At 42.2% G+C, this 15,312-nt stretch overlaps 1 protein-coding gene across 1 annotated transcript in view; it reads left to right on the top strand.

The window, feature by feature from the left end:
- The window catches only part of HECW1 (HECT, C2 and WW domain containing E3 ubiquitin protein ligase 1), a 249,067-nt gene that overhangs the window by 225,332 nt on the left and 8,423 nt on the right, over positions 1-15,312 (top strand). Inside the window, exons 22-26 of the mRNA XM_077781155.1 lie at positions 4,825-4,923; positions 5,458-5,587; positions 10,530-10,676; positions 12,258-12,372; positions 14,774-14,972. Of these exons, the coding sequence (XP_077637281.1) occupies positions 4,825-4,923; positions 5,458-5,587; positions 10,530-10,676; positions 12,258-12,372; positions 14,774-14,972 (690 nt within the window). The remainder of the gene's footprint in view (positions 1-4,824; positions 4,924-5,457; positions 5,588-10,529; positions 10,677-12,257; positions 12,373-14,773; positions 14,973-15,312) is intronic.

Below are 15,312 nucleotides of genomic sequence, written 5' to 3'. Positions count from 1 at the left end.
GAGGGAGACACGGCATCTGAAGCAGGCTCCAGGCTCTGTGCCGTCAGCACAGAGCTCGATGCAGGGCTCAAACTACAAACTAACTGCAGGATCATGACCGAGCCGAAGCCAGATGCTTAACCAACTGAGCCACCCAGGTGCCCCCTGTAGTGACTTACTTTTGTCTAGCCTTAAAACGATTTGTGCCAGGGCGCCTGGGTGGCTTAGTCTGTTAAGCATCCGACTGCAGCTCAGGTCATTATCTTGGGGTCTGTGAGTTCGAGCCCCAAGTCGGGCTCTGGGCTGTCTGCTTCAGATTCTAGGTCTCCCTCTTTCTCTATTCCTGCCCCACTTGTGATCTGTCTCTCTCTCTCAAAAATAAACATTAAAAAACAATTCATGCCAAGTAACTTAGATCAAAACATAAACTGTTTTTTTGGCTTAAATTATGCATAGAGGGGCACCTGGGTGACTTAGTCAGTTAAGCATCTGACTTCAGCTCAGGTCATGATCTCACAGCTCGTGAGTTTGAGCCCCGCATCAGGCTCTCTTACTGACAGCTCAGTGCCTGGAGCCTGCTTCAGATCCTGTGTCTTCCTCCTTCTGCCTTACCCTGACTCACTTTCTGTCTCTCTTTCTCTAAATAAATTAAGTAATTAAATTATTAAATAAATAAATAAGAACACTTTAAAGTAAAAAATAAAATAAATTATGTGCATAATTATTATCTTCAATTATTAATATAGAAGTAAAGAGACATAATTTCTTTCCATCTCGTAATTCCTACACATTTGTAACAACACGTACAATCATTTCCCAACAAATACTTGTTCAAGCTGAGTGAGATAAATAAAGGAAGTGCACGATCACTAGAAGATGTTTCCTTGTAAATGAAATTATGTACCATGGCAGTTCATCAACTGGCAAAGGCAGCTTTCCATTCCAATCTCTGCTTTTTTTTTTTTAATTTTTTTTAAAAATGTTTTCTTTATTTCTAGGAGAGATAGAGAGAGACAGCGTGAGCAGGGGAGGGTCAGAGAGAGAGGGAGTCACAGACTGAAACAGGCTCCAGGCTCTGAGCTGGCAGTCAGCACAGAGCCCGACGCGGGGCTCGAACCCACGAACCGCGAGATCATGACCTAAGTGAAAGTCAGACGCTTAACCGACTAAGCCACCCAGGCACCCCTCCAATCTCTGCTTTTTAAGCCATTGTTTTGAATTTGAACTGTACAGCCGTACTGTGCTTTACACAAACACATCCCAGATCATAGCTCATCACTCTGGAATATATTTTACGGTATGTATTTTGGCGTGTCTATGAGCCATCCTGTCCGTGTTTATGTAAAGCCAAACCACATTATCATAGATTGCTTGCACCAGCTACAAAAAAAATATCTAGTGGTCTAGTGGCTTACTAGTGGTCCACATCAGTCTATACTGTGAAACCAGTATAATTTGGTCTTTAGAAATTCCATCTTAAGTCTACTCCTTTCAGAGCAAATAAACAACTGTCTATTGGTCGTCTGCATTGCAAGTCCCCTGTACTAGAAACCATGCCATCTGCCGCACTCCATCTGGTCACAGCCCCTTGTTGAGAGGTGGGCAGTGGTGGTCTTTGCTGCACAGTGCTGGGCAAGACACCAAACCCTGAGATATCTGCCCCAGACCTTGCTTTCCTGATCACTTACAACTGATCCAGAGTGAGTGTCCGACCTGAGTTGCAAGAAGCAAGAAATCATGCTGGGAATTTGGACCTAGGTCAAAGAGAATCAAGTTGGTCTTGAACTCCAGGATGAAAACCATGGAAAATGATGACGGCAAGAGAGAAGAAGGGAGCAGATGTACACAAGAGAGGAGCCAGGTGGATGCAGAAGGGAGAAATCCCTTGAGTCCCTCATCTTCCTAATACCCACTACATTCCTGAGCCTAGATTCTGTGAGACACCACCAGGGACTTATAAAGCCAAAGTCCCCCTTTGGCTTAAGCTAGTTGAAATTTACTTAAACTGAAATATTTCTAACTAGCACAAATTGGTGTTGGAAGCCAACATAAAATAAGACGATGATGCCATTTAAAGAGTGCAGTTTTCCAGAAAAGGAAATGGAGATCACGTAGTTAAGTCCTTGTACGAGGTCACACACCAGGCAGCCCAGCCCCTAGATCAGAGAATTAACTTCTCTACTGTTCAGCTTCTCCAAATGGACACAAAGGAAAAGACCTGATCTGGTAGCTGGCGTCAGGCATCGGTGTCCTCACCATACCACTTGTTCAGGGCTAATTATTGACCTTCAATTTCTTAACTTGTGAAATGAAGATAGCTAGAATTGTGAAAATGTGGTTGTTGCAAGGGTCAGTGAGATAACACAAATGATACGTGTTGGCCCAATAGTCATTCAATAAAAGTAATTTCCACTCTCTTTCCAGGTTTTCACTCATGAGTACTTGGAGTGGCTGAAACTGATGGTATATTGTAAAGGGTGGTGGTAACCAGCATCCATCTGTCTTTCTACCATTAAATAGGGTGCTGAGATAGATGTTTCTCATTATGGTAGGGAAGGATTCTTCTAATCCTCGTTACTACATAGATTTTTTTTTCCCTCAGAAATTGATGGCAGATACTATCAAGTAACTTTTCAGCTTCTAACAATAACAAAAATTCCATATGTCTTCTGTCTTTTGACATCGTAATTTATTCTGATAATAGGATACCTAATATTAAACTGTCCTCGGTTTCCTAAAATCAAATATCTTTAATCACTTTGCATTATTCTGGGAATGGATTGGTAGGTTCCGGTGTTTTATTTATCAGTTTGTAACATATGAGTGAGATGTCTTTAGTTTTCTTTCTTTTCATCTTTTCCAGATTCCATTTTATGGTGATGGTAGCTCATAATGATGAATTGAGAAGTTTTCTATCCTTTTCTGATTTCTGGAACTATTTATACAGCAAGGGGGTTTTCTATTCATGGAGGAGTTGAAAGAATATGTCTTTAAATACATATGCATGTATATCCAGTCCCAGCATCACTTTTATATATAGTCCTTTTTCTTTATAACTTTCTATTTCACACTGTAGTTATTGGCCTATTTGAATTTTCTACTTCTTCTTGAATAGATTTGAATAATTTATATTTTGTTAGAAAATTTACAATTCATTGAAATATTCCGTTTTTTCAACATCAAGCTGAACATGGGATTTTTGTGTAATATTTTTATCTACTCCATATTCATGGATACTTATTGCCTGCTGAGATTACAATTTTTCTTTACTAGGCCCTTTGGGGCCACATCCAAGTGAGGAGGGTACTTAGCCAGGCACTGTGTTGACCTTTGGTCTCTTTCTGCTTTGAGTGGCCTTGGGTCATCCCCATCTGGATGGTCACCAACCCCACCATCAGGCTAGAATCATCAGCTGTAATGCTTAGAGTGCAGTTAGAATGGGTAAGCCTGTATTGGGGTAGAAGTAAACTGTGCTTTGTATATACAGAATTGTGGTAACCATGTTCGGGACTGATCGGTTATTGGGCAGGTCAGGAGACAGCACTGAGGGACGAAGCACTGGTCACCTTGGGCACCCTGGCCTCAAGGAGTCTAACACATCTAGTTATCCTATGAACATCCCCATCCATGCTGCACCCCATAACACCTTCACTGAGATTCCCTTTGCCTCTAGTCTCTTCAGAGTCAATAATATTTCTATGTTAGTATTTATATGATATTTCCTGCAAATACAATTGACTGCTTGAAATATGCCAATTTGAAGTGTTATTTATAATTATGTTTATTCTATGGGATCAGATGATCTGTTCATTTAAACAATTTTTATGGTAGGAAATAGAGTAGGATTTATATCTTTTATAAATTTATATCTTATATAAATTTATATAAAATTTATAGTAGGAAATTTTAAGAGTAGGAAATCTTCTGAGTCTGAAAAGAGCCTCATGAAAGGTAGTGGAGATGGGTTCATTGGAAATTCCAATTAGGAGGGTCTGAAAAGTCACAATTAAGTCCACACTTAGGTGAAAATCTACTTAGCTGGAGAGAGACCAGGGAGACCCCTGTTATATGGACATAGGAGCCAGGGATGGGCAAGGCCCACACGGTGAGGAAACCAGCGTGCTGGACCAAGCAGACAAGAATCTGGTTGAGGAGCAGGGTAACAATGAGGCCAAGTTCCAAGGAGCCTCAGCCAAGCAAGTTATTAGCAAAAATTCCAGGGTAGTAGAAAAAATCTCAAGATCTGCCCCAACAAGGATTTAAATCGTTAAAGGCCTTTACATCTGGAGGTAGCCAGATCTACAGGACCAGTTCTTCCAGCAGAGACCTGTTCTCTGTATGTGGCTGGCAGTGCTCAGTAGCAATGTCGGTTCAGCTGATTGCTTATCACAATGGGATCCCATGTAACTCTTCCTACTGAGTCTGAGCACAACTGCCATATGTGACTCATACTCAAATCCTCCACCTCCTGGCAGGTATCAGGCGCACATTTGACCTGCATGTGGTATCTCTGGAATGTTTGAACAGATAAGGATGGACTGTCCAAAATATGTTCTATGTCCTTGGGTCCAGTTCTGAGAGAACTCCAGAATAATGACTCTATTCTGATACTTGAGGAAAGAAGGGTTCTTTTAGCACACACCAAGCACATAGGCATTGTTTACAAGTAAAGAGTAAGAAGGAGAAGGAGAATGGGTACCCCCCGGTGTCATCAATTGACACATTCCTTAAACAGCTTACAAGGAGTACTGTCAAGAAATACATCAAACACAAATACAAATTGGCATTTTTAATAGTGTAAATTTCCACCTGGCCTTAAATTGCTCTCCCTTGTCTGTGTTCCAGGTTCAGGTTTAGTGGTCGGATCCTAGGCCTGGCTTTGATCCATCAGTACCTTCTTGATGCCTTCTTCACAAGGCCCTTCTATAAGGCACTCCTGAGACTGTAAGTGTATTGCAGGCCATGGTCCACAGCCTTCCCTGTGGGACAACTGTCGCTGGCCTCCCTGGCACCTCTGACCCTTTGTCCCTGTTTTGCCCTAACCATTCTTTCTTGTTTCCTTTTCTGAGTGCTTAGATATCACATAAACCTTTTCGTATAATAAAAAGGCATTTGGAGTAAGCATAGGAGTAGACAATTATAACATCATATAAAGGATCTGAATCAGTTTATGTAAATAATTACAGTAAATTACAAACTTTGCATTACACTACTAAGTAGAATTGATCTATCTAAAACTTAGTTGTGTTTAAATGTTTTAAGAAAGTTTTTTTCTCCAATTGCTGTCAAGAGTTTATGAGTCAATAACCGTTCCATGTTTATTACTGTCATTTCCAAAAAAGCACTGAATGAAAAGAAAGATTCATCAATATATTCAAAAGTATCAAATTGTTAGACTCAGTCCATATTGTTTTAGCCAAGTCTGGGCAGCCATTTGTTTAACAATCTGTTTACCTTTCACCCTTGGGATGCATCCAGGCCCTGCGATTTGAGTGATCTGGAATATTTGGATGAGGAATTCCACCAGAGTTTGCAATGGATGAAGGACAACAACATCACAGATATCCTAGACCTCACTTTCACTGTTAATGAAGAAGTTTTTGGACAGGTTTGTGTGATGTGGGGCTTGGAAAAGACCATTTGTTTTTTATTGTGAAAGATTCACATAACACAAAATTAACCACCTTAACCATTTTTATGTCTATAGATCAGTATTGTGAAGTAGATTCACACTGTTGTATAATCGCTAGAATTTGTTCATTTGGCAAAACTAAAGCTATAGCCGTTAAACAATAATTCCTTATTTTTCCTTCTCCCCAGTCCCTTGCAACCACCATTCTAGTTTCTCTTACTGTGGATTTGGCTGCTCTAGACACCTCACATAAATGGCATCATAGAGAATATGTCTTCTCGTGACTGGCTTATTTCACTTAACACCATGTCCACCAGGTGTATCCACATTACAGCATGTGACAGGGTTCCCTTACTTTTTAGGGTCAAATAATATTCTGCTATATGTATATGCCATATTTTATTTTTCCATTCATCTGTTGATGGACCCTTGGGTTGCTTCCACATTTTGGCCATTGTAAATAATGCTGCTGTGAACATGGGTGTACATTTACCTGTTCAAGTTCTTGCTTTCAGTTCTTTTGGATTTATACTGACAAGTGGATTGCTGGATCATAAAGTAATGAGATTTTTTTTTTAATCTAACAAAGAATCTCATCCATTTAAAATATAATTCTTTGAGGACTACTTCCTTTAATAAGCCTGTCCGTATCGTCTTCCTTCGTTCTTTGTTGTGACGTGGATCTGCTTTAGAGAGTTTTTTGAAAAGCAAATGTGATAATGGATCAGAAAACAGTTTTGTGAAGTATGAAATACATTTGTAAAGTATTTCTGTTATCTGTACAATTAGAAAAGTACTTTTTTATTATTTCTAGCTTCTAGATGTTCACTCCTCCAAAACGCACGTATCTCAATGCTATTTAATAAGATAAAGCTTCCCATTTTTATTCCCACCAGTATTTATATACCTTTGAATCCTCCGAGTTACAGTTTTTTCAGGTTAACCATAGCCTGGGTCACCTACAGGAGATTTCAAAAGCCTCTGACACATAATTTGAAATGGGTTGTTGTGAGAATTGAGTCGGTAGACTTTATAAGTATCTTGACGAATGTGAACGGTGTGCTGAGCTGTGTGTGAGAAGTACCCACTGAACTCTGCAGCTCCCATACCATGATCATAAATTTTGGACAGGTCCTGGAAAATGTCAGCATTCTGTTGAATTTCCTTTGAAATTCGGGTATTTTGAGGAATTCCTTGTGTAAAGGACACTCAGGTATCCTGAAGAATACCCTCTTCCATATTCGAGAAAAAACTTTTTTCTCCTTGTAACTATAGAGAGTACATTTAAATATGTTCAAGAATATATGATTCATTGGATTCAGTCAGTGGAGTGTGCAACTCGTGATATCAGGGTTGTAAACCCAAGTGTCACTTTGGGTGTAGAGATTACTTAAAAAATAAAATCTTAAAAAAAAATGTATGGTTCACATGACTGTCCTACCTTGTACTAGTTGAAAGTATGAAGTATACTGTTCCCTATGTGTGGCTTCTTTTAACTCATTCTTTACATTTGCCCTGTAGTAGAGGGCAAATTTGTAAAATAAACGTAATCATTTAGAAAGTTTTATTAAGACAAGTGGGTAGACACCTTAAATTTTAAGTTCAGACTCCTAACCTAACTCATTACACCACAATAAATTCCACCTGGATCAGAAAGCTCTGTTAAAATTTTTAAAAATCTGAAAATGCTACAATTTTTATTTTTAATCTTCCAATAAGGAATGCTACGGTAGATGTGGCCCAACTTTCAAAGTCATAAAAGCCGAGATTGACATAGCAAACTAAAATTATTGTTTTAATTCTGTGCGGCAACAACACAACATAAGCAAAGTAAACATGGAATAATATCGAATATGCTGTAATGTTTTACACAGACAAAAGGCCATTCTTTCAACGTTGGAAGAGATCCCACAGATCAATAAGAAATGACCAATAACACAATAGAAATTTAGCAAAATATAAATGGTTCCCAGAAACAGAAAGATGAGGAACTACTCCATCTTCATTCACAAGTTGCAAAAATGTACATTAAAGCCTAGTGAAACGCTATTTTCCCTCAGAAGATTATCTTGAGTCAGAAAGTTTAACTGTATTCTGTTTTGGAGCTGGTGTAGATAACAAGCACACTGTACGGGAGTGTAGGTGGAAGTTTGGTTCACTCTCTGTGAAGGGTACCTTTGTGATAGCTACCCTCATTCTAAATGTACCTATCCCCCACCAGCTGTTGTATGTAAGTGTTGAATCACTAAATTCTACACCTGAAATGAATATTACACTGTGTGTTAACTAACTGGAATTTAAATAAAACCTAGAAAAAGAATGAAACTAAGAAAAATAAAAAACAAATGCACCTGCCCTTGACTCAGCACCCATGTCTAGGGATTTGTCCTGCTAATATATTTATTCACACCTAATTCAAGTGAGTAACATATCAAGATCTTCACTGAAGCATTGTTGATACTTGCAAAAGATCTGAAACAATCTAAATGCCCAGCAATAGAGCATTGGTTAAATAAATTATGATACATTCACACAGCAGAATAGTGAGTTAGTGGGATATGTGGCTAAAAAGTGCAAGACATTCCAGCCCATCAACTTACATGTAAATCATAAACAATAAATAGGATATTATGACCAAAGCAGAATAAGTCAATTCTAAATTGGTATAAAACGATTGTTATATTTTTAAGTGAAAAAAGTATGGTGATGAACAGTGTATATAATATGCTGCTGTTTATGGGCACAAAGAGATGATATATACATATTCTCCAGTAAATACATAGAATCTTCCTGAAAAAGAAGTAAGGGCAATTTTCTCCAGGTTGGGAGTTTGTACAGCTGGGCGATGAGATGGAACAGAACCTTGCTTTTCACTTGTGGCCTTTAATGTTATTCCCTGGACACATAATTCCTACTCAAAAAAAAAAAAAAAAAAGAGGCAAACTACAATAACTGAATATATATAATTAGAGGGAAAAAATAATATCGAAAAACCAAAGGAGCCATCCTTCATGGGTATGTGGCATAGGAACCACTCAGAGAAAAGCTTAAAATGTCCCCAGTGATAAAAACAAGGATGTGTTGTAGACCTAGAATAACGCGTTATCTCTGTAATTGCATATCTCATTCCTCTTCAAATGAGGTCACTGAGAACAATGACTTGGGGTTTAGGAAACCGAGTTATAGTCCTTCTTTTGACAAGTGATGAGACGCTGCAGAGCAGACAGATAGATGCAGGTGAAAGACACGATGGGCATTTCCTGGGTGAGCTCGTTAGGATTAGGGTCAGCTGCCCGAGAAGAAACCCAAAATGACCCAGCCGAAACTAACAGTTTATTCTTCTCTCACATATAAAGGTAGAGGCAGGCAACCCAAGGCTGCAGTGAAAGTACCATACAACACTCCTGCTTGCACGGTATTGGCCAGAATTTAGTTATAGGGCACACCCAGCTGCAAGTGAGGTTAGGAAATAAAGTCTTTTACTGGGCAGCTAAAAATCAGGGGTTCCAAGGAATGTGGATAATTAGTGGCAACTAGGATGTCATAATTAGCCAATATTTTATAATTAGCGCTAGTCACCTAAGTGATAGAAGAAAAAAATAACCATCAGATTTTTGTGAACTATTTGTTCAGGTACCATGTCAATGAGTGCCAAATTTACATACTTCTATTTATTAAGCCAATGACTAAGTAGAGGTATGCCTTATGTGTCTTACAGCTTTGAGAGGTGAGGTGAGCCCCTTAAGTGAATTTAAGATCACTGACGCTGACCCCCTCCAAATACCAAAGCTTTCTGATAAAAAATGTCTGTTACCCACCCTCTTGCCTTTCAAAAGATGGAGCATAGAGGGGCGTCTGGGTGGCTCAGTCGGTTAAGCGTCCGACTTTGGCTCAGGTCATGATCTCACAGTTCGTGGGTTCGAGCCCCATGTCGGGCTCTGTGCTGACAGCTCAGATCAGAGCCTGGAGCCTGTTTCAGTTCTGTGTCTCCCTCTTTCCCTGACCCTCCTCTGCTCAGGCTGTCTCTCTCTCTCTCTCTCTCTCTCTCAAAAACAAATAAAAAATACAAAAACAAAACAAAAACAAAACAGGAGTCATTAAAAAAAAAAAAGATGGAGCATAGATCATAACTTTTGTTCAGGGACTCAAGTTTGTCCTAACAAACAAGTGTCACCATGCTAAGTGACAATGTCATTCTGTTTCCTTTCTCAGTCTGTCATTCTTCAGCCACTATTACACAGGGATGTAAAAACCAACTTCTCATCCTCTGCTATTTTCCTGCCAATCATCTGCTTCGGGTGGGGATGCTGGTGGCTGTTGAGAATTTGATCTCATTGGGATTTGGGGGGATTGAGCGTGTGATTATGGTATAAGGACATTCTGGTCCATTGGTTCCCTGGGACAACCAGGAGCATCTTTCTTTTATTTCCATTATGCTTCTTGAGTTAAAGAAGCATGTTTCCTCTTTATAAAACAAAAAATGCAGCTTTTCTAAGGTGCATCAGTATCATCTTAGAACAACCAGTGCTTTTTTTTAGTAGCTTCCTGGAAAGGAACAAGAACTAAGGAGGCAATGATGCTGAGCCCACGTGAAGAAGACTTTTTTTTTTAATGTTTTATTTATTTCTAGGAGAGAGAGAGAGACAGTGTGAGCAGGGGAGGGTCAGAGAGAGAGGGAGTCACAGACTGAAACAGGCTCCAGGCTCCGAGCTGGCAGTCAGCACAGAGCCCGACGGGGCTCGAACCCACGAATCGCGAGATCATGACCTAAGCGAAAAGTCGGACGCTTAACCAACTGAGCCACCCAGGCGTCCCGAAGAAGACTTTTTGTACATAGTTCCTCCTTCTAGAGTTGCTGTGAGTCACTGCACGATCCACTGAGTTGACAAGCATCACAGTCTCTGTGTTTCCCCAAAAGGTAACAGAAAGGGAGTTGAAATCCGGAGGAGCCAACACGCAGGTGACCGAGAAGAACAAGAAGGAGTACATCGAGAGGATGGTGAAGTGGCGCGTGGAGCGCGGTGTGGTGCAGCAGACTGAGGCCCTGGTGCGGGGCTTCTATGAGGTGAGGAGGGGGGCTTGTGGGGAAAAGGGAGAAGAGCCAAGGCGGGCAAAGGGCAATGCTCTGGTCCCCAGAGTGCAGAGAGGACACCCTTGGGGTAGATGCAGGAGGCGTCAGAGTTCTCTGGGAAACCAAACTCTTGCGGTAGGTGAAAAATGCTCTCACAAAGATGGTGTTGTGGCCTCAGGGTGCCGGATACGGAAACGTATATTGTCTCTTGTCAAGCCCTGTGCATGTGTGTTTCCTTTCATTCAGCGAAATAAAAATGAGTGGAGCAAAGGCGTTCGAGGGTCTTGTCCACTCTTGGTAGATTTCTCTTTTGTTGTACCGTCACTTTGTGCCACATAATCCGTACTGAGGTAGTAAATCAAGAGGTGAGGGACAGCTTCCAGCTTCCTGTGCACCACACATTGACATCCTTAAACTTTTGCAATTAAGAAACAAAACACTGTAAGTGTTTTCTCAAGGGCTTGAGTCTTGGAAAGTTTGCTTTACCTGCAGTAATGGAGAACAACATGGCACACTAGTTTGATTCGAGAGGGTATTAACCAACCTCAGGTGTTCAGTTGTGACTGATACCTTTGGCGATAAGGTATAAAGTCAGCTCAGAGCCCTCAGAAAGGAGGTCTTCCCAGATCTTTGAAAGAGGGAGGAAGGAAGTGAGGGGAGAAAGGAAGGAAAATACAGTCGTTTTAATATAGAATGCCTATTCCTAGGAGATGAGTCATAGTTTTATGTGGAAGAGAGGATACCTTTTATTTTTTTTTAATATTTTTATTTATTTCTAGGAGAGAGAGAGAAAAAGAGACAGCGTGAGCAGGGGAGGGTCAGAGAGAGAGGGAGATACAGACTCCGAAATAGGCTCCAGGGTCCGAGCTGGCAGTCAGCACAGAGCCCGACGTGGGGCTCGAACCCACGAACCGCAAGATCATGACCTAAGCGAAAGTCGGACGCTTAACCAGCTAAGCTACCCAGGTGCCCCGAGAGGATACCTTTTAAGTGAAGTGATAATACTAAGCAAGTCACTTCACAGTGTTTGGACTTTTTGCCTTTAAAATGCAATGATACTTGGAAACTTTAAATGTGAGTAGAGAAAGTTAAGTCAGGTTTGCTCATAACATTCTGAGAGGGAGTATCAGAGGCAGTGAAAAGCCTGGGACCTTTTTTGAGTTCGCAGCTCCTGAATGGATTCTGTTTCAAAATGTTTAAGCCACGATTTTGAACTTAAACATGATAGCACTTTGAAAAAAATGTTGTAGGGGTGTCTAGGTGGCTCAGTCGGTTAAGTGGCCAACTTTGGCTCAGGTCATGATCTCAGTTCATGGGTTCGAGCCCCGCGTCGGGCTCTGTGCTGACAGCTCAGAGCCTGGAGCCTGTTTCAGATCCTGTGTCTCCCCCTCTCTCTGCCCCTCCCCCACTTGCACTCTTTCTCTCTCTCAAAAATAAATAAATGCTAAAAACAATTTTTTAAAGAAAATAAAAGTTGTAAATGATGATCAGTTTCCTAGCTTAACCCACAGAAGTAATAATAAATGAATAAAACCTTTCAGTGTGGTTGAACTTGAAGCCTAATCTGTATTTCAGGTGGTAGACTCGAGGCTTGTCTCCGTGTTCGATGCCAGGGAGCTGGAGCTGGTGATAGCGGGCACGGCGGAAATCGACCTGAACGACTGGCGGAATAATACAGAGTACCGGGGAGGTGAGCTAGCTAGCAGGGCCAGCGCAGACATAGTGTAGCACTTTTTTAAAATTCTTTATACTGAAGCGAAATTGGCAGAGCATAACATTAACCATTTTAAAGTGAACAGTGCAGTGGCGTTTGGTACGTTCACAATGTTGTGCGACCATCACCTTTTGCTGGTTCCAAAACGTTGCCCTCACCCCAAAAGGAAACCCCGGACTCATTAGGCAGTTGCTTCCCATATCTGAGAACCCTCAATCTGCATTCTGTGTCTGTAGATTTACCTATTCTGGATATTTCACATAAAAGGAGTCATATACAATATGTGATCTTTGGGATCTGGTTTCTTTCACTGAGCATTCTCTTTCAAGGTGTGTTTCTCTGCTTCGTTCCTTTTTGTGGTTGAATAATATTCCATTATATATATTTCATATATAGTTATAACATAAATATAAGATAATATGCCATTATATATGATAGATATTTCAGTACTTTAAAAAGTTTTTTTAATGTTTTATTTATTTTTGAAAGCAAGAAAGACAGAGCGTGAGCAGAGGAGGGGCATAGAGAGAAGGGGAGACACAGAATCTGAAGCAGGCTCCAGGCTCTGAGCTGTCAGCACAGAGCCCGGCACGGGGCCCAAACTCACAGACCGGGAGATCATGACCTGAGCCGAAGTCGGACACTTGACCGACTGAGCCCCCCAGGCGCCCCTATTTCAGTACTTTTTAAAGACTACATTAAATTTGGCCTTAAACACCTGTGCACAGTAGGCTCTCCTAACACGCCTTCCAGTGACTTCCATCCTGAACGTTCCTTCAGGTGACCCCCATTGCTATAATCTCTGGCCTAACTGCATGTAGATGTATGACCGAGACCGCCACCCAGAGACCAGCTTCTGAGCTGGGTTACACGCTGGCTGGGAAGTGTGTCTGCTTCTGGCAGAACTGGAGTCCCCTTCTCTCCACCTCGGTTTGCCACAACATGGTCTGTTGACTCTCCAAACCCTGTTCCTAGACTCACCCTAACTCTTGGCCTTCATGCTGCCAAACTAGTCTTCTTGAAACATTATTTTCACCAGGCCATTTCCTTATCCACAAAACAAACTCCTTATTACTTTTGAAAGTGTTTTTTCTAAGGCTCAAAACCATTTCTTTGTGTAGAATATTACAGGGACACCCCCGTAGGAGCCATAGAGAGAGAACTGGGCCCACCGCCTCAGTCTCCCTCGTTTCCCCAGTGTACTCAGCCATGAGAAGCCTGTGTGGGACCGCTGGGCACTTCTTGGCATGGCAGGGGAAAACCGAGGTGTCAAGCCCCAGTGTCTCTGCCTGGCTGCTACAGCCCTTTAAAGCCCTCAGCAANCACCACCCCCCCGCCCGCCCCGTCCCCGCACCAGTCAGCTTGCCATTCCCTGCATATTTCTTCCTTACTCTTGGTGCTCTCCGTTTCTCCCGTCCTCCACTCCCACAAAGCCTTCCTGCGCTCAGCACACACCTCACCTCCCTCTTTCTACCCCAGCTGACACACGTTTCTCCCGTCGTGGAGTGCCTCTTGCATCTGCAGGAGCGGCGAATCACTTACCTGAATCAGGAGACCCACGCTTGCTCTCACAACTGTACGGTGACAGTGGCCCAATACTTCTTCCACGGGCCCGACTGGCCTGAGAGCAGCTGTTCAGGGGCACTGATGGCCATTGGGGAGTCCAGCATCTTCTGTTCTCTAAGCTTGCCATTCACCTCCAGCCCTTCTTGAGTCCTAGACTGTCCCACAGTATTCAGTTGCCAAGAGCTAAGACCTCACATAGAAAATGCGGTGAATGGGGCGCCTGGGTGGCTTAGTTGGTTAAACGTCCGACTTTCGCTTAGGTCATGATCTCGCGGTTCGTGGGCTCGAGCCCCGCGTCGGGCTCTGTGCTGACTGCCAGCTCAGAGCCTGGAGCCTGTTTCAGAGTCTGTGTCTCCCTCTCTCTCTGACCCTCCCCTGCTCACGCTGTCTCTTCTCTCTCTCCTAGAAATAAATAAAAATATTAAAAAAAAAAAAGAAAATGCGGTGAAATATTATGTTCATAGAGGGTTTTGTCTCTTAGGGTCCCACGCATCTCTAGCCACTCCTTGTCTCATTTATATAAGGCAGGAAAATGACTGGTGGGGCCCCAGGTGTTTACATAGAAAGCAGACATCGCTGAGGACACCCCTCAGAGCATAAGATCTTCTTATAAAATGGCTACTTTCTAAATCTGCTTTTGTTGTAAAACTTGACCTAGGTATACAGATTGTCCTAGACCTGTGTGAAGGCTGTCATTAGAGAAATCGGCAGGCAAGCCGCGGCTAGTCTGTTTCCATCACACCTGTCGCGTATTTCGCCTCTCCCTTCCTCCTCCTCTCTGCACATCCTCCCTTCCTCCTTCTCCATTCAGGTTATCATGACGGGCATCTTGTGATCCGCTGGTTCTGGGCCGCCGTGGAGCGCTTCAATAATGAGCAGAGACTGCGATTACTTCAGTTCGTCACGGGAACATCAAGCGTGCCCTACGAAGGCTTCGCAGCCCTTCGAGGAAGCAACGGGCTTCGGCGTTTCTGCATAGAGAAGTGGGGGAAGATTACGTCTCTCCCCAGGTACAGGCTCCTGCCAGCCTTCAGGAAACCCACCAAGTATACTTTGTTATTGGGTTTGGGCGATGATCCTATAGGATAGAATTCTTCCCTGCCACCCACAGTTTGTTATATGAATTATTGATGAAAGGTGCCAGTGAAGAGCCTCTGGGATGTGAATTTAGACCATATTCTTAGTGACTTTTTGACTCTTGATGGCATTTGGGCAATAATGTCATGGTCCATGTGTGAGTTATGGGAAGCTTTCCAATCTGTACATAGCCCAATTTAATTTAAGGAGGAACGTCTCACCTGGTGAGGGTGGAAGGAGAGGCTGGAAGCCCAAAATAACCCTTCCAACACC

This window comes from Crocuta crocuta, unplaced genomic scaffold, assembly GCF_008692635.1.
Source record: "Crocuta crocuta isolate KB4526 unplaced genomic scaffold, BGI_CrCroc_1.0 scaffold108, whole genome shotgun sequence".
In the NCBI taxonomy this organism is placed as follows: Eukaryota; Metazoa; Chordata; class Mammalia; order Carnivora; family Hyaenidae; genus Crocuta; species Crocuta crocuta.
The sequence above is the reverse complement of the archived record's forward strand: the minus strand, read 5'-3'. Positions and strand labels throughout refer to the sequence as shown.